The sequence below is a fragment of the Guyanagaster necrorhizus genome (assembly GCF_019112545.1).
Source record: "Guyanagaster necrorhizus MCA 3950 unplaced genomic scaffold BT62scaffold_37, whole genome shotgun sequence".
NCBI classification, from domain to species: Eukaryota; Fungi; Basidiomycota; class Agaricomycetes; order Agaricales; family Physalacriaceae; genus Guyanagaster; species Guyanagaster necrorhizus.
In genome coordinates this window covers 377739-395226 of record NW_025064916.1, presented here as the reverse complement: position 1 = coordinate 395226, position 17488 = coordinate 377739, and the positions used below count along the sequence as shown (strand labels likewise).

At 48.2% G+C, this 17488-nt stretch overlaps 6 protein-coding genes across 6 annotated transcripts; 3 read left to right on the top strand and 3 right to left on the bottom strand.

The window, feature by feature from the left end:
- Positions 1-1060: 1060 nt before the first annotated feature.
- On the bottom strand, positions 1061-3008 carry BT62DRAFT_1011579 (fungal peroxidase; the record flags this gene model as incomplete). Its single annotated transcript, XM_043177799.1, has 9 exons — positions 1061-1137; positions 1197-1324; positions 1371-1437; positions 1493-1555; positions 1605-1827; positions 1876-2171; positions 2227-2675; positions 2728-2824; positions 2879-3008. The coding sequence occupies 9 exons, from the start codon at positions 3006-3008 to the stop codon at positions 1061-1063; spliced, it is 1530 nt and encodes a 509-aa protein (XP_043035059.1).
- A 1641-nt stretch (positions 3009-4649) lies between these two features.
- On the bottom strand, positions 4650-7032 carry BT62DRAFT_907943 (uncharacterized protein; the record flags this gene model as incomplete). The annotated part of the gene is made up of 6 exons (XM_043183687.1): positions 4650-4765; positions 4819-5070; positions 5130-6144; positions 6199-6325; positions 6375-6555; positions 6609-7032. The coding sequence occupies 6 exons, from the start codon at positions 7030-7032 to the stop codon at positions 4650-4652; spliced, it is 2115 nt and encodes a 704-aa protein (XP_043035058.1).
- Positions 7033-8065: 1033 nt separating this feature from the next.
- On the top strand, positions 8066-9370 carry BT62DRAFT_955864 (uncharacterized protein). The gene is made up of 6 exons (XM_043188352.1): positions 8066-8183; positions 8236-8306; positions 8365-8424; positions 8476-8574; positions 8631-8989; positions 9038-9370. Exons 3-6 carry the CDS (start codon positions 8388-8390, stop codon positions 9326-9328), a joined length of 786 nt encoding a protein of 261 aa, XP_043035057.1. The 5' UTR covers positions 8066-8183; positions 8236-8306; positions 8365-8387; the 3' UTR covers positions 9329-9370.
- A 556-nt stretch (positions 9371-9926) lies between these two features.
- Positions 9927-10392, top strand: BT62DRAFT_826715 (uncharacterized protein; the record flags this gene model as incomplete). Its single annotated transcript, XM_043182385.1, has 2 exons — positions 9927-9995; positions 10051-10392. Coding segments are annotated over 2 exons (411 nt in total), but the record flags the coding sequence as incomplete, so codon positions are not given.
- A 1551-nt stretch (positions 10393-11943) lies between these two features.
- BT62DRAFT_836048 (uncharacterized protein) lies at positions 11944-12171 on the top strand (the record flags this gene model as incomplete). Its single annotated transcript, XM_043182427.1, has 1 exon — positions 11944-12171. A coding segment is annotated over one exon (228 nt), but the record flags the coding sequence as incomplete, so codon positions are not given.
- Positions 12172-13077: 906 nt separating this feature from the next.
- Positions 13078-15511, bottom strand: BT62DRAFT_923319 (iron reductase; the record flags this gene model as incomplete). The annotated part of the gene is made up of 12 exons (XM_043184496.1): positions 13078-13205; positions 13256-13528; positions 13579-13643; positions 13693-13741; positions 13794-14335; positions 14392-14433; positions 14489-14632; positions 14681-14688; positions 14742-14810; positions 14860-14885; positions 14950-15069; positions 15133-15511. 12 exons carry the CDS (start codon positions 15509-15511, stop codon positions 13078-13080), a joined length of 1845 nt encoding a protein of 614 aa, XP_043035054.1.
- Between the last annotated feature and the right edge of the window lie 1977 nt (positions 15512-17488).

Sequence of the window (17488 nt, the reverse complement as noted above, 5' to 3'; positions counted from 1 at the left end):
ATTAAAACTTTGAGTAGACAGAAAGGAGTTAGGTACCCACAGGCACTGTAGGCTTAAAATAAAGCTGAGCGGTGGCCAGGCAGGTCTGGGCAAGCCTAGGGGAGTCCAGGAGTGCCGCCATTCCGGAATAATGGTGTGATTCCGCTTTAAACAGGAGAAATATTATTTTGAATGCTTTATTTATAGATTCTGTACATGTTGTTGGTGTATAAAAGAAGGGAATGGGGGGGGAAATAGGAAGCAAGCGACCCACCCCCGCGTTCAGGCCTTCTAGCCCACTGTAGCTAGTCCCTGGGACAACGGATTTTGAGTTCTGCTTCGACTTAGTGATTTATTTAAGTTGCTTTGTCACTTAGAGAGGATTGGATTGGAATAATAACTGTATTTTGGGTTTCGGATTAATTTGGGTTCCAAACTATAAGGGTTTCGGCATCAGAGTACAAGTTCTTTGGTTTTGAGGACTGCTAGCCAGCCAAGAGTGCAGCTAGTCAAGCCTAAGTGCTTGATAGACTTAGTATTTGGGTTTCGGAGTTCATTGGGTTTCGGAATATTCTAAGTTGATTTAGAGCGCAATTTGGTGTTGATTATAAGTCCTAATTATACTTAAACATTGCTATAAACTACTCTCACGAGTATTTCATCTTTGAAAGCAAGATAGAGTTGAATAACTGTCTTTATTGACTGCCCCTTTGATTTTATTTAAGACTGCAAGAGTGCTTCTATTGTACTCGAAACAACCGACCTCAACTGTATTTGGTGATTGTGTATTGAGTGGTTAGGTTGGTGATTGAGAGTTCATTCCTCATTCGCCTCTCTTAGTCACTTAGCCATTACCAAGCACATCACCATCCCACTATATCACATTGAAGGGAAGTCTTGTTCATGCGTCAAACACGCCGACTTGAAGATGATTCTGTGAAAACCTCCAGAGCACTAGTAGCGAATCAGCTGCACCTCCTTCAGGATAGATGAATTATGATATAATTGGAACACGGAGAGAAAATCAGAATTTTTAACTGTCTGTGAGTATATCGCTTCTTTGTTTACATCAACAGGGGTATTAGGCCGAAATGGTATTCAATATAGCGGAGATGGAGGGCGAGAAAAAGTACTCTCCACCCCGTGACACAACGAAATCTGAAAGGTCCCAATGATTAACCCAAAGCCGCCAGTCCGATGTTTGATTGGACACCCACCATTCTGCAATGTGATAGCACTGCCCGGGTCTGTTGGATCTAGACCAGTAATTGTACGATTTCTTAGAGAAGGATCGGTCCCTGCAGACCCAATGATAGGATCTACACCGGTTCCGGCCTGGAAGAAGCTACAAAATACTCAGGTCAGGACACAGGAGAAATCAGAACACCTACTTTGCATTGTTGACCCAAACCTGCTGCAAAAATCGGAAGCCCTGGCCAATGTCGGATTGATATGCGACTGTCGTAACATCAATCAGGTCGACGCTTGTACGGACGAAAACATTCCAACCAACCAAAGGCAAGACCACGTTCCAAGGAAGCGCTTGTCGTGTTTGATGCCGCTTCATCATCAGTCACTGGATATATTCTATAAGCCATCTGATTTCGACTTGAAAAAGGTCTAACCTTCGGGTCCGTACGGGATACTAGCGCGAATGATGTGATGCGCCGTGTCCTCCGGCGTGAAATCCCCTCGGGGTCGTGTCTTCCTGGTATGGGCGGCAAAGGGACACCTAGTCTGGTCAGTGCTACTTTCACCGTCTTGGTGGTAGGTGAAGTTGTTGTTCCTCATAGGATCTGCCGCCAGCGTAAGGTCATCAAACAACGGCGCAAGATCAACGGGTGCTCCCTGTAATCATAAATTAGTCTTCACACAAGAATACCATGAAATACATACACTCTTCCATCGTCCGAGCATACGAGCTCCCAACAAGGCGGATCCCTCCTCGGGAGTGAGCACACCGGGCTCAGAAATCGGATTGTCCAACAAGAACTTGTTGAACTCTGGGACCAGCTGCTCCATCTGACGGAAGACCAGGAACGAGCCATCTTTAGCCCATGGCGGACGAGCAGTACTATCTCCTTCCTCAGCAAGTAGGATTTCTCCTGCATCGACAGCTAGCTGACCCGGAAATGGCGATTGTGTAAAGCCAATAACGGCTGGCTGACTGATTCCATCCATGAACCCAAAATCTGGATATGCATCATTAAGAAACGATCCTAATGGATCGCAAGATGCAAGACTTACGTTCGTGTCCCTCCTCTGACCCAGGACGGGCCTCACCCTGAACACGGTGTAGTTCAGCGATGGCGTCGCCGAATATCGATGAGATGTCTGACAGCGTCTCATTGACATTATCAATAGTGTCCGATGCAAGGAGGAAAACGCCATGAACAGATGTTCCCGCAAACGATTGTACCCAACTGCCCATTCCAGGATCACCAATGGCTGCAGAATCGGCTTCCTGTCCTTGGGAATAGAACTGGTCACCCAAATTATCAGTGATGCCCAAAGCAGCGAGTCCCGACTGGGAAAAAGCAATATTGACAGCTGTTAGAGGCTGGGTGGAAATATCCAATATCTGCGTCGTAGAAGTAATGAGAGGGTGGATATCTGTTCCCAGCTTGCTCTTAAAGTCGGTCGCATTTTGAATACCGAAAAAGAAGAACAGCTCCTTCTTCTTCTTCATCCCCACCCTATACTTTATCAGCCACAAAAGAACAACGATCAGAGTTTGACTTGACTGACAAGATATCTGCCTGGATGGCATCCAAGTTTAAGCCAACGGCTGCTGCCGCTGTTTGAGCTTCTTGAACAGTTGGTAAATCTGGTTGAGGCGCGGGATCTATATGAAGCTTTAAGGGAATCACAGAGAAACACAAGACACAGTGATACCTACCATTCAATATAGACGTCGTTCGCATCACCTGTCGGCGACGAATCTGGCCGAGATCACTGGGACGACCAGTAGCATCGAAGGCCAGGCAAAGCAGTAAGACAGAGATGAAGATGACGCCGGAGGTCTTCATCTTTGACGCCAGCAGGAACAGTGGACAATGAATCACAAGCAACGCGTCCACCCTCATTTAAAGCAAAACATGAAACGTATGATGAATCAAGTTGTGCAGAAGTCCTGCTTCTCGTTGCAGAATCGAAAGAGCTTATGCTGGCATCTTCGAGGTTATGTAAATCCGATGATGAGGTTCTGATATATTTCAGCATTACCTCTATGTATCAAGACATTAACTCACCATCATGAAAGGCATAATCCAGCCGCGTGAGAATGAGCTGGACCACCCACTCGCGCGGGCCCAGAGCCCGAGAGGGTCACTGTGAAGACATTTAGTCCCATAGGATCCAGAACGAAGCAGATAGTTGATGTAGAACAAAGTTCTGCGTATAGGAATTCTATGTTGAATTTTCCATATCGTCAAAGCGGCCCAGGTACGTCGGGTCGGTATGAGGTAAGAGCGCAATTCGTTAGAGGACCGTACATCTCGTCATCTGTATACATTTCTCAGTCTGACTGGACTGCTGTTTCAAACAATCACTCTTACCAAACGTTGCCATTATGCACTTGAGAAGCAAGGTTCGTTCCAGCTGCCATTCATCTCTACACAACATCTCATAGTTGGTACCTCGGAGCGTTAACGTAACCAAGCCTCAATCGATGCATCGGTGGTCATTATACGTTCCTGTGAGAATGCGAAGCATTTGCGGCACTACAAGTGACCGGATGAGGCTCACCTAGTCATTCACACAAGCTCTTCTGTTCTGGCGAATTAAGGAACCTATTCATGCCGATGTGGCATCAAGTGAGCTCAATTAAAAGCTAACGTACAGCGGTGAAGGATCCCCGGCCAACCCGCACTCTCCGGTTAAGCTCCCATGATGGATACCATGATGCGCAACGTTCGCAAAGCTGATAGCCGTATCCTGAGAAGTGGGGGTCAAGCCAAAGACCGAGAACACTGACCTTATGTAATTTATGGATGCCGTCGGTGGGGTAGACAGAAAGTAAGCTGGACTAGCGTAGTAACCTCTTCGGTCTGCAAATCAATTTCGTCAGTCAGTATAAACCCAAGAGCGGCTGAATGGACGTACTTGACAAGGTGCTATCTAATCGACCAATGATTACCGTTAGTCACAAAAATACCCCAGGACAGATTTTTAATCTGAGGGCGGACCTCGGATGTCTCGAGTCCACATCAGCCTCGCTGCTTCCATGGAGAAATGGGGAATGGGACGAATCATTGCTCCGTATCAAAAAGGGTGGTAAAAATTTCCTCCAGGTTGGGTAGTGACTCTTGACCACATCATGGTCCTTTGCACTTTTTGCATCCTCAATGATAGGCGTTATGTGAGTGTTCCAGATTTTGGCAAGTACGTGTAACAGGGAACGACGCCCAAAGCGAGTATCTTGCATAAGGTGTGTTGAGCCAGCTGAAGCAGAAAATTCAGATTCAGTTCCACACCTTGGGGTAATAAAACGATACCACATATCGGTACCCTTGATCATCCTCTTTGCATGAGAGTAAACCGGCAATGTCTAGCATCCTCCTGATATTACATAATCCTTACCTAGACTCCGGTAGCTGCTTGAAGCGAATTGCCGACTGAAGACGACCCAGAACCGCCTGCTGACAGAAACACAAAAAGGTTGATCATGATTACTGAATATAATCTACAAACCCTTGCAGCTTCTTTGCGGTACGCGGTGCAAACTTGAACGCATTCAATGTACTTCCAAACGTCCGAACAACGCGCGCGATACCATCTTTCAATCCTACGACCGATCCCCGTCAGTATACAGAAACAGGGTAATCGTGAGACACTCACCGGCACTTAGGTATCCCACGACCTCACTAGCTTTCGCCAACTCTATCCGAAGATGCTCGTGCTGTATTCTTTCTTTCTCCGAAACGCCTTCCTCCTCTTCTGGTGGTGGTGGCTGCAGAGCGTTCAGTTCAATCTGGTAGTCTTCAATTGCTGACAGGAAGGAAAGCATCGCCTCGAGGATTTTGGGAATATCCCGTTGGACGACCCCATATCGGTCTTCTGTTAAGGAAGAACAGGTCAAGTGCGATAGAACTAATAAAAGTAAAAGACAAGTTAACCCCCAAAACAGCAAAGTAATGCCATGATCGTACCTTCTATGACGAGGAGATCAAGTTCGCGCCCGGGTAAAGATCCTTCTGCGACCTTATTTATCCGCTCCCTAGTCCACCAATCTGTCCATGTTCCAAATGCCTCCTGCACAGCAACAGGCGTGTACCGATGAATGGCATCACCCAAAGATTTCTTGACATTCCCAAAATAATCCTTGGCTTCTTCCACACTTTTGATCACCTCTGCTGGGACGGGTAAAGCAGTACTAGCTGACTTGAATAATTCCGGAATGTGTGCAGCTTCGGCACCCGCTTCAACTACTTGTGCAAATGATCCATCCGCACTGAAGGAATCAATAACGCTACTGATGGGGGACGGTTTCGCTTCCTTGTAGATGGACTGCTTGTTTACCGATATAGGTGTGGATAGGAAGGTGGGTGGTTTGGGGGCCACCGTTGCTGCTGCAGGAGGCGGTGTGACAAGGGGCGCACCTCTGCGCAAGAAATGCTGATAATCTCGCCCGAGAACGAGAAGACTTTCCCTACACAAATGACTCCAGAGATTGGGAAAATACTTTTGATCACTGAAAAGAGCTGTCCGACGTGCACTCGCTGAAGGAGTGGGGTCAGTAGATAACTCGTTCAATTCTGCATATGCAAAATATTTAAATGTTATATCAGGGGAAGCTGCTCCTGACACGAGGGTCACTGCGGGGTCCGCGGTCAGATGTGATACAGGAATGGGCTGGCTGATGAAGGAATCAAACAGTAGTTCTGCGACCTCCCAGGTCGCCAAGGTTGAAAACGCCAGGAGCCACGATCTTGTCAGAAGAGCGAAATGTTGGACAGGCAAAAATATTGTCCAAGGTCCCCGAAGGAAGTGTGCGGTGAATGGTCGTAGGATAAGATGAAGTAATGGTAGGCGGTAAAGTATGGGAAACGTAAGCCGAGCAGTAGCAAACACAGCAGCGGATGTGGGCACGGAAACGGATGCGAGGAGAACTACTACGGCCAGTGTTCGTAAGAAGTCGCCGACCGTAACTGCAGATTTTCGGGTCTCGTTCTGCAGAAGACCTCAGCATATGATTTATGGTTTGAAAATTATGCTTACAAAAGAGGATGGCCATCGAAAAACAAAGCGATCCATCATGATGTTTCGGAGCATAGAACAACATGCAACAATAACTTGAGATGTCAGAAGAAACACCAAACGGCCATTCAGATAATATGGGTGCTTCCTGATCCAGTTAAACACGAAAATAATGAACATGCGCATCAGCCACTCACTTTGATTTGACAAACACTGTCAGACGAGGGTCATCCGATTTGGACATTCGAGCCATTGAAACATGGAGAAGGGTTGCAATGATCGCAGAGGCAAAATATACCAGGAATGCGCTTTTAGTGCTCTGCCTCACCAGCGCATTCTGCAAGGTTTTTAAAGGCGTCTTTGATGTCGAGTAATGGCCTAAGGAAAACTGAATCAACAAATAAATTCAGTGAGAGAGCGCGTCGACGCACCTGTGAGATGCCTTTTTCTTAGCACCACGATAGGCAATGCTACCGCTGCCCAGTACACATATGCCATCATTGATGTTGACGGCGCCACTGGAACCATGAACAACCCGCCAATCCCCAGTTCCTCAATACCGCCGAGACACCATATTGTCCATGCCACTGTCTGCACCCAACAAAACGCGATGGAGCCCAAGAAAATCCTCCAGAGAAGCCGTTGCCGGAGAACGGCTTTGATGAGCGGTTCATACGTTGCAGATGCGGGAGGTACGGAAGGAGAAGACTTGACCGCGAGGGTGGAAGGTATTGCTCGCAGTGGCAACGGCGTGGTGGGTTGTCGCTGAGGAGCCGGGGGTAAGGAGACGCTCGACTTTATGAGTGGCGACGCCGAGGGCCTCGAGCTCGTCACTGGCGTCAGCGGCCGTCGCATGGTGGACATGATGGTGGTACAAGGTCAGGGTTGTTTGTTGATCGTCAGCTCCCACGTTGCCCACGTTTCTTCGACTCTTACCATCGTCACCCTTGACGGCCTCGCATGGACGGCGCGACGTTCTCCAGCGCGCACATGCGAGAGCGTGACAAGGTACTTAACGAGAAGCATCGAAAAGAAATCGCGGCACACGAGGCCAAGTATGACCGACTCAAGTATTCTGCTGAGGACACGCTCAATCGTCTCAGTGGCGTAACGAACAGAATTGGACATCTAGTCAAAGTCCTTGGATTTAATGACTTGCAGGAGGCCCTGTTCGTGGTCGACAACGCTGAACACGGCACGAAGTACAGGGATGCCTTGACTCGGATTGAGGATCTAGAGAAGGCGCTCCGTCGTGCGACAGACGAAAGGGACGAGCTACAAGCTCAGCTGGATGATTCTGTAAAGGAGAGAAACCAGCTTCGACTGGAAGTGGGGAAAAAACAGTATGTTTTATCTTAGCGATCTGACAATTGTAGACAGAACATATATTTCCAATAGGGAACCTCCAACATCTCCTTCGCCATCAAGACGACTACTGGCATCCCAGCTTAAGGCTCTCCAGTCGCGATATGATGACCTCTTGGACAAGAAGCAACGCGCAGCTGCAATATACAGACGAGACTACAACAAATGGCGCGACTTCAAGGCGTTTCTGTTCGATACAGAATGCAAGGCAAAGTCCAAAATGGAGGCCGACAAGGAGAACGAGTACCGAAGGAACATTTTTACGCGGTTAACTGAGAATGGCAAGATGTTAGAGACGATAAGGCCGTTGCTCTATGCGGACGATTGTGAGCACGATTTCAACTCATGTGGATATCTTCGCTCATCGTCAGGCAGCTTCGTATCCATACGAGGACAAGAATTTGTATGAGAGCAACAAGGATAATCCACCTGGATCCACGCCAGCACTGATACCCATGTATGCGCCTGTTGGTTGACTTGTTGATACATTGTAACGGTCACCACAGGTTAGTCAAGACGATTTCCTCACCAAATGCATCCAAGCGACCTGGGACTCCAAGCTCGCTGCCGCTTCCATCAATCTCTCTTATCAGCCCGGTGAATGCAGCTGGTCCTTCGAAGACCACGATTCAACTACCATTGTAAGTCATGTCAATTCGCGTATCCCTTCAGTCGCGCTTACTGGACCCTTAGATTGTTCAGCCCCAAGGCTAACAGCTCCATTCTGGTACCAAATTCATCAGACTCGGAAGAAGACTCTCCTGGTATTCTTGCTTTCTGCGCTTCTCGCCCTGTCATCTCTAACAAATGGTCCTGTACTAGCTGGGACATCGAGCCCTACTCTGATGTCTAAAATGTCTTTGTCCATCTCTCAAGGTCGAGGTACGATCATTAATTCAATTCGTTTCTAAGACACTAAAGCTTTGTCTTTAGCCCCATTGACGTCACGGTCTATGCGGCCGTCCAAGGTCTCAAATCCAGATAGCCAGCGACACGATCCTCGCTCAGCGCCTATCCTCTCATTAAAGCAATGTACGCCGAGGAGACCGGAGTTTCCACAGACAAAGCTGACGATATCTTTCTGTTAGCTCCGACGAAACCGAAAAGTGCCTTGGAACCACCACAGAAAGTCCGCCGTCTCAGTCACGAACATGACAGCCCTCACTCTCCGCCATCTGCTCTCGCACGTACATCAGAAAAAGGCAAAGAGAAGGAGAAAGCACCATCATCCGCATCCGCAGCGTCTAACGCCAGACAGACGAACGATTATTCGGCGTTCAAGGGTCGAGGACGATACGCAAGAGATTCGAAAGAGAAGACGATCAACGAAAGCTTTGCCATCGATCCGAAGCGTAATGACGGACTCGACTTTCAATTTGACGCTGTCGTCCGGAAGAAGGACGAGCGGCGCAAACTCCATGCGGGGGATTGCGAGTGCTGTCGTGAGGTTCGTCTTTTCTCCTACCTCTCGAACGAGCTCTGACTTCTCGTGTAGTATTACAAAGCTATCGGGCCCCTTCCGAACCGTCTCAAGCAGCCGCTGTGGCGGTCGCCAAAGAAGAATGCTACGCCTTCTCCTGTGCGTAGGAAGAAGGGGATATCGAGGCATCGGTATAATTGGGCGCAAGGTGGGACACCGCCGGGGTACTGGGACATTGGGTTCCCGGATACGCAGGAAATGACGAGGATCAATGAGAGGGCGAAGGAGATGCATGAGAAGAAGAGGAGAGAGATCGAGGCAGAGACTATGCGTGGGGATGGAAGGTATGTTAGAAGGAAGAGATAGAACGCAATTGTATAGTAGTATTATATCATTACAACGTCATTTTTTTTTTTACTTTAGTACATACTTGAATCCCAAGGTTGAAGCATCTGATAGTGCAGAACCACGACAGCTGACAACACTGGAAGGAAAATTCAAAGCCAGGTCAAGGGATCAAAAGCAATTCACCGTTCGATGGCTCAAAGGAAGTTCAAGCGGTCCCGTGTATTCTCCGTCCTGTTCACGGCAAGCTGGATTATGCGTTAAACAGGCTCCGGTCAAGAGACTTGACGATGCCACAAAAAATTTGTGCTTTTTTTAATTTTTAATTTTTTCCAAGGCCTCTGAAGACATGTAGAAAAAATAATGGCAAGCCGATCGATCGATCGACCCGATGTTCCGGAGCAACGGGCTGGAACCCCTTGCCATCCATAGCTACGAAAAAAGGGATGTGGATGGCACAAAATGAGGATGGTCATAGATGTCCCCAATTCTCTCGTGGACATACTTCGGACATACAGGGAAATGAGCGATGGAAAATGCCGATCAAATTTGAACTCAGTTTAAACTCCCGTCGCAGCAGTTGCCGTCGGTTTAGCGACCACGAGCATGGGCAGCTAATATGCCACCAATTCGCCCACACCACAAAACACGAAATGGATGCAAGACATGCAAGAAACGCAAAGTCAAGGTGTGTACTCTCTCTTTCTGCCCTTTGTAGAGCTGACTTAGACGTTGAAATGAAGTGCGACGAGGAATTGCCTATGTGCAAGAACTGCACGAGGAGAGGCATAGAGTGCGCCTGGAGCAATACTTCGCAAAATGATTTGCTAGAGCCAGGGACTTTTACCCACGCTGCGTCAAGTTCATCTGAAAATCTCCCTTCCACGATATCGAACTCGACTGGCACTGGCTCGTTCGACCTACTGACCCTCGAACTAATTCACCACTATGCTACCACTACTTCGCATACGCTTTCTCCTGATCCTGCCTCGGAAAATGCATGGAAAACTATTGCTCCCAAACTCGCGTTCGATCCTAAAAACCAATTTCTCCTCTACGCTATCCTCGCGATATCGGCACTTCATGTTTACCATGCTGATCCAACTGCAAGTCGGTATGCCGTAGCTGCGAGCACCTACCACTGGCAGGCTAAAATGGGGTTACACAGGGCTGAAATGGATGGGGAGGGGGATATGGGCGCTGTCTTCATCACCTTGGCTCTTGGTGTGATGTATGAGTTCGCTACGTCATCCATGATCTCCTTATCTGCGACCAACTGGCATCTCGCGGTCCATAATATCACCTGCGATGTTGCGAAAATCTGGCCAGAGCTCCAAGAAGGCGTTCTGCGTCCGATGTTAGCCATGATGGCACCAACAATGATATCTACGCCTCTTGAAGAACCCTTTTCATCATCCTTGCCGACACTTCTGAGCACGGCGCCAGACCCTGAGGAGCTACACGATGAATCCGTGTATGCTGCGTATAGAGAGTCGATACGCATCCTCGAGATGTCATGGAAAGCCTCATTTCAGAATTGGATGGCATTGGCTTTGTTGTGGTGGACAATGGCTCCTAACACGTACTTCCGCCTATTGGCTGAGGGGAAACCCCGTGCACTCATCATCTTGGCGCACTATTGTGTTTTGATGAAACAGGCGGCGAAGGATAGCCCGTGGTGGGCCAGAAAGCAGTGGGGTGCTGAGGCAGCAACAATTCTCTCTGCAGTTGACGCGCGATGGACCCCATGGTTGGGATGGGTCGAGAGCCAGTTGGATGACCGTCAGCCATTTGGTTTTGCGGGTACGGATTTCACGAATTGGTTAAGTGAGGTTGCATTATGACATAATGTATCTTGAACTGGGTGCAGATTGACCTAGCAAGGCGGGAGATTATGCTGATTGAAACGAATATATTTTATTGATAAATTTTTCATCAGGATCCAAAGAATTGGCGTGAATTCTTGGAGGTTTTTACAAATGTTGTCGCCAGTCATGAATTTTACGACCCCCCCTCTTTGGGGGATGAAGCTCAGTTTCCTGCTTCTTGCTGGCTGCTGCATCAGGACGTTACGTTTGGGCCAAGTGGTTATACAATCACATTCGCCAGGCTACACCAATCAGAATCGGGGTGCATTGTAACCCTGGACGTACTATGGTCTGTTCTGGCAGTATTCTAGGATTACGCTGGTTTATTATCCAGTTTCCTCATACTTGGAGACTGACAGTTAGTAGTAGGCTCAAGCATTGACCAAGTGCCTCAGTGCCCGACACGAACAAATGGAAGTGTTTACAAAATTCGTTGTGTATTCCTTGGAATTTGACAATGAAAAGCTAGCTTCCAGCATTATGTGGACTTCTTTTGGAAACAGTCTGAATTAAGGCAGCCTGCTAGTAATCGGGCTGCGATCGATAATTCGTGATCGTTCTTCTTTCATTTTCAACTTCGAACCACCATCATCCACTATGAAGCATACCAGAATGTTCTCTAATCCTTTCACTCCTGTTCGCAAACTATTCCTCAGACTAAATCTATTCAAATTCTCTTCTGAAGAGCATCATGCTAGTGAACTTGATCCTGTCGTCGACACACCGCTCGCCCATCGTGAAATTGGGCATCCACACTCTCTGCTAACGCCAGGAATAATCGCTCTGCAGAATGAAGACGCCTGTGAAGATGCTATCGTGATCACTACTCTTAACTCCGTTCCCTTCTGTTGTCACGAAGACCTTCTTACCATGTCGCACTCCCAGCTGGTTCTTGTTGCTACCACGCTCAACACTAAACTTCCCGCTCTGCTTCGTATCGACGTAAGCCTTAATCGTTCCGACAGTTTCATTCGGAACTCCATCGAAGTCATCGTCGGTCTACGAAGACATGTTCCTCCCCCCGCCCCGAAAGCCAAGAGGACGCGGTCATGGACGGAGGATGACGAAGAAAGAGCACGAAACTGCAGCCCGCCCAAGAGCCCTTTACCTCACCTCTCCGCACGAGGAACGCCAAGGCTCACGAGGCTGGAAGAAGAGGACGAGGAGGATCAAGATAGACCTTCCAAGAGGTGCAGAGTATCTCACGAAACTCGAGGTCCTTCAACACCGACTCCGCTTCCTCGCGCTCTACGCATCTATTCGCAGTACGTCCCGCGAGCCTCCCCACCGACTCCTACGCGTGTCGCGCGTACACAGAGTCAGAAGCTTCAGGACAGGGTGGACAACACGCAGATAGATGCTCGTTTCGTCACCAATACCAGACCAAGGTACGGCAAGCGGCGCTCGAACAGATTGTCGACCCCGGCGAGATTCCAACGGGAGGCTATTTCCGCTATGGGTCTTGCGTCTATTTCATTGGAGAACGAATTTGGTAAAAGAAAGGTCTTTTAAGACGGGAGGCAACACCGGGGTATTCCTGGAGATAATGAGAATCCGGATTCAGATGTGACGACCGTGTGAGCGAGGCATGGTTCTGATATTCTAGCATTATTATTATACGTACCTTGTTCGTTTGCAAATCCTATTGATTGCCGCAGTGATCGTCACCACACATGAACCTTACTCGAGCCTAGACCGTGAATGCAAAGAGATTCTGCTCTTGGCAACGCAGTTACTAAGTTGTTCCGCACCGAAGGGGACGGAGGTGTGCACATTTCCGAACTGATATATTGCTAAATGATAAGGGAACTACAAAGCGATGCCAGTCGTCTATAACTAATTGTACAATCTATCGACGATTAGAAGAAGGAATCTATCAATACCCTGAATCTATCACACCTTTTAAGCGTAACCAAAAGACTCCACATGCAGCGTCACACTTGCGCCGCCTCTCAGAACCGTAGCTGCATTGCGTAGGGGGAATTGAAGAGCCGATCTGCATGATTGGGCAACAGCCCTTGAGCCGCATACTGAATATATTCTTAGTACAGAGCCGCAGAGCTAGAGAATGCAAACGCACCCGTAACAGACATGCGACCGCCCCGGGTAGCCTCTGCTTGTTCGGGTAGCAGCTGCGAAAGATCTGGGCGCCCTTGATAGACGTTCACCGAGTCAAAGCCAAGGAATGACGGTTGCTCATTACGTGACGCAGAATCAGAGTCGACGGATGTAGTGTCCCACTGAACAGACTCGGGAGCACCACCAGTGACGTAGATGCGTATATCCACATTCATCGACAGCGGTACCCGAAGTAACGCGTTAGAAATCGCATTTGATATCCAGCACACATGGGCTAAATGAAAATTGGAAAAACGTGGATTAAGCTCATGGAAACGAACGCACTCGTGTCTCTGATAGCCCAGATAAATACCGCTTTGGTGCATGTGCTCTTTCCCTCACGGACACGCCTAATGTGGAATGATTAGTCCGATCCTGAGAACCCATTACGACGCTTACTCTATGGCGTCCAGTAGTAACGGAAGTGTGTATGACACCCCAGTGCCACCTTGAAACAGCGAGTCGTAAGAAGATATACAATTGGAACTAAATACACCTACCAGCGACGAAAACAGAGGTATGGAATGAGCTGAGATCCGGCGATGGTCCATATGGTCCATCAACAAAAACTTTCACCGTCCCCTTGTCTGTTCCAATGGTGGCCAATCGGTGGGTAAAGCCTTCCCGAACATTCACCAGGAACACTAGCTCTTTCCAGTACTTCTCTCCTCCAGAGGTGAAGGACTTGGAGGATGATTTGGCAAGGACGGAACTGGACGCTTTTTCGACATCAGCGGATTTCTCCGTGGGGTCATAGCTAGAATCGTAGCTAGCGATAGTGAAAGGATGGGCTTCGAATGGCAGACGAGAAACTCCTGGCGTGATGAGATAGGCGGTTTGGCCAGGACGCCAGTGGAAGTGAGGGGGGCGCTTCAGAGTCAAACGGACAAAGTGCTCGGACAGACGCTCCACGCTGGCATCAAAAGTACCGTGTCCAGTCTTGAGCCCAAAGTAGGAGTGGTTGAAAACTACAACCCGGATCATTCGTATGGCGCGATCAAGGCCCCAGATGACGAAGGAAGCCCAGATATAGGGATCGTATCTTTTATGAGTCAATTAATAACGTTGACCAGCAACATCGGGAACAGAAGAACCTACTCGAAATTCTTGGTGTGGTAGTATCCTCCAATGAGGAAGATCCTAGGTGGCGACAACGTTAGCATGGCAAAACACCGGAAAGGAAGCGGGCCCTTACAATACCATAAGGAAATGAGCGTAAAAGAAAAACTCATATGCTCCTGCCCTAACAGGTCGTAAAGACACTAGGATCAAAAGAGAGAAGGCGGTCATGGCCACCAATGCCATTCGGACCCAAAGGATTTCATACTTTCCCTCCACACTACAATAGTCAGTTATATGGCTGAAAGGGGTCATGACAACGACTGACCGTTGAAACTGTATAAAGCAAATATCAGCAATGTGCTCCAAATATACATGACGACACAAACCTTGTAACCCCCATGAATCCAAAGCATTAAGAAGCAGACGCGGGCTGTCATGCGATGAATATAGTTGAGCTACAGGATAATCAGCACGGATATTAGTGGAGGTAGCAATGACTCAAACCTTGTCGTAACTGACGCCCGTAATTACTACGTTGAGACATGAGCAACGAATTCTATCCTGGCCAATAGTTGTCGGAGTAAGGACACGTACATGATACAACATTGTTCTTCGTTCCAAGGGCAGTCACCAGTGGGAACTGGCATGTAGCAATACTCCCGGCGCGGCCAGCGAGGTAGACGGAACTGAATTTAACTCCAGCAACAGAGGTGCCTATTGAAAGAGCAAGGCAAGTGTAAGGTGCCGTCCGATGAACGAGAAAGGAAGGTATCGTACTGTTAATGAACTCCCAAGTGAAAAGCGCGACGATATAAGCGCAAGTGAGGAAAACCTCGGCCAGGTTCAACGTATAGGATCCAACGCCAATAGTAACCCGGAATGAAAGGACGCGCCAGTAGTTGACCAAAGCCAGGGGCAACCTACTAAACTGGATCTTGTTGCTCTCCGTCGCGACGGGTGAGTTCTTGGAACGAGCTTGGTACTTCCCGACGACGAAGGATGCGAATTGGCAAACGGCGACAAATGCAATGAAGCATGACACCAACCACCACAACTGATGAGGGTACTCATCAGCGTAGTAGGCTCGCCATATGTTGTCTTCTTCTCCAGAGGCCCTCTTGGAAACGGCGACAGAAGTAGCAGAGACAGCGTCCATGGTAAGAAGACTGGAGGAGGGAGTAAACTCTTTGGGGGACATAACGCAGAACTTGCGCATTTAAACATATGGCTTATCGCTGACCTAAACTCTTGGAAGCGACACCGATACGCCATCACCATAACCCACAAGGGGAGCCAAAGAGTTGACTCCGGCCTGGTAGACTTCCAGATATGTCGCTTCCAAGGTTAAACCGGAAAGGAACCTAGAAGCGGAAAAACCACTCTCTTCCATATAGTAAAAATAACCAAACCGACGCTTTTTTTCGCATGCCCTCGGTGAAGCACCGGGACATACACGATGGATACCTCGCACGCAGACCTGATCTGGAAAGGTGCCTCAGGTTCATGAATAACATAATGAAGTGAAAGACAAATCACGGACCCCCACAAGTCATACCGAGTCTATAGAAGCTATAGGAGAAACACGAGCGGGCATTCGACCAACATGGATCGATCTGAGTGATGGTATCTTGTTGCTCGGGTGTCGCCCTATTCGCAAACCCAATTAAACGCCACATGGCCTTTCCAGGAATTTTTTACTCACAGTGCACTACCCGTGATACTCCCAGCCACACAGCACAAAAGTGGTGCAATGTGCAATTGTCACTTCTGCAAGTCTATCGTGATGGAGTTAATTAAATCCTGATAGATAATGGACAAAGAAACGTCGCCAACGGTGTATATTGTTTGAATCGTCCTCGACTTTCTGGAAACCGGTTGGCCCTTACGGAACACAAGTGAGTATGGACGGAAAAAGATCAATATTGATCGTTGTAAATAACCTGGCCAGGAACTGATTGGTACATCCTCCCGGCGAATCTTTACAGGATGTACGCGAGGACTTCATGTTTGACGAGTCTGGCATCGACGACTTCGGTTATACCAGCTCTGGGGCGGCTCGGTGCCGATGGAGATCGAAGCACAGAGTACGGCTACTGCATTGCAACGCAGGTGATATGATCAGTATCTATGCCATATCAAGGTTCGGCGTACCCACGGCCGTCCGTCGTATGTTCGGATTTTCAGTGATCGGTATTTCTTGCACATGTGGTTGTCTGGCGGGTGTCCATCGGTATTGTAAGAAAGAAAAAATGCATATTGCAACCGCCATTCCGCTGCACTAGTTCAAATTGTTGACCTGAAGGGAGCGAGACGGATTTTTTGGTGGCGGCCTCTACCCGAAAGGATCCACATGCATGTAAGAATATCATCAAATGGAGATGTTTGGGTCACGCGTGAACCTGATAGAGGAACTCTCTACCAACTGGCTACCGTACAGGTTCAAGTGAACATGTGAGATATTCTCCCTAATACAGTTCATCAGTAAAGGCCCGCGGATGTAGAAATACTGCGCTTTCTGACATTGACATGGCTTCTGCGACAGTAGACATGGCATCGGTTCGAGACTGTCTCTTCAAACTGCGTGGCGGCGTGTCGGTACAATGCCTATTTAGAGATTCAGTATCCCATAATGACGCCGCAACTAAACACTCTGAGAGACGGTTCTTCCTATGATCTCGTACTCATTTGATGGCCAAAAGATTACAAGTAGATCGCAGACAACACCAAGTAATAAGAATCTAAGGACAATTGTGGAAATGAGGTTATGTCAGTGGCGTTATGTTTGCGAAATGAAGGTGTACTAACCATTTTAGTAAGGCTAAGTGCTGCGCTTCGACGGGTCCGCGCGTGCGAGTAGCGTTGTCTTGCCAATTGGCATAGCCACTTATGTATTATGTATGAAGGGTAGGATATGGACAAAGCCCTCATCCGCTGCCTAACAACATTCATTGGTGTCCCTTGCGACACGCTTACACATCTTCTATTGTCCCTTTGCGCAGTCAAGGGGAAGACGAATATTTTCTTAACGATGGTATCTGTATGTGCATCGATTGTTATCTGCAACGTTAACATTGATCAACCTGGCCCTCGACGTAAAAAGAAGACATGCAATTCACCAGACTACCGGTCGACG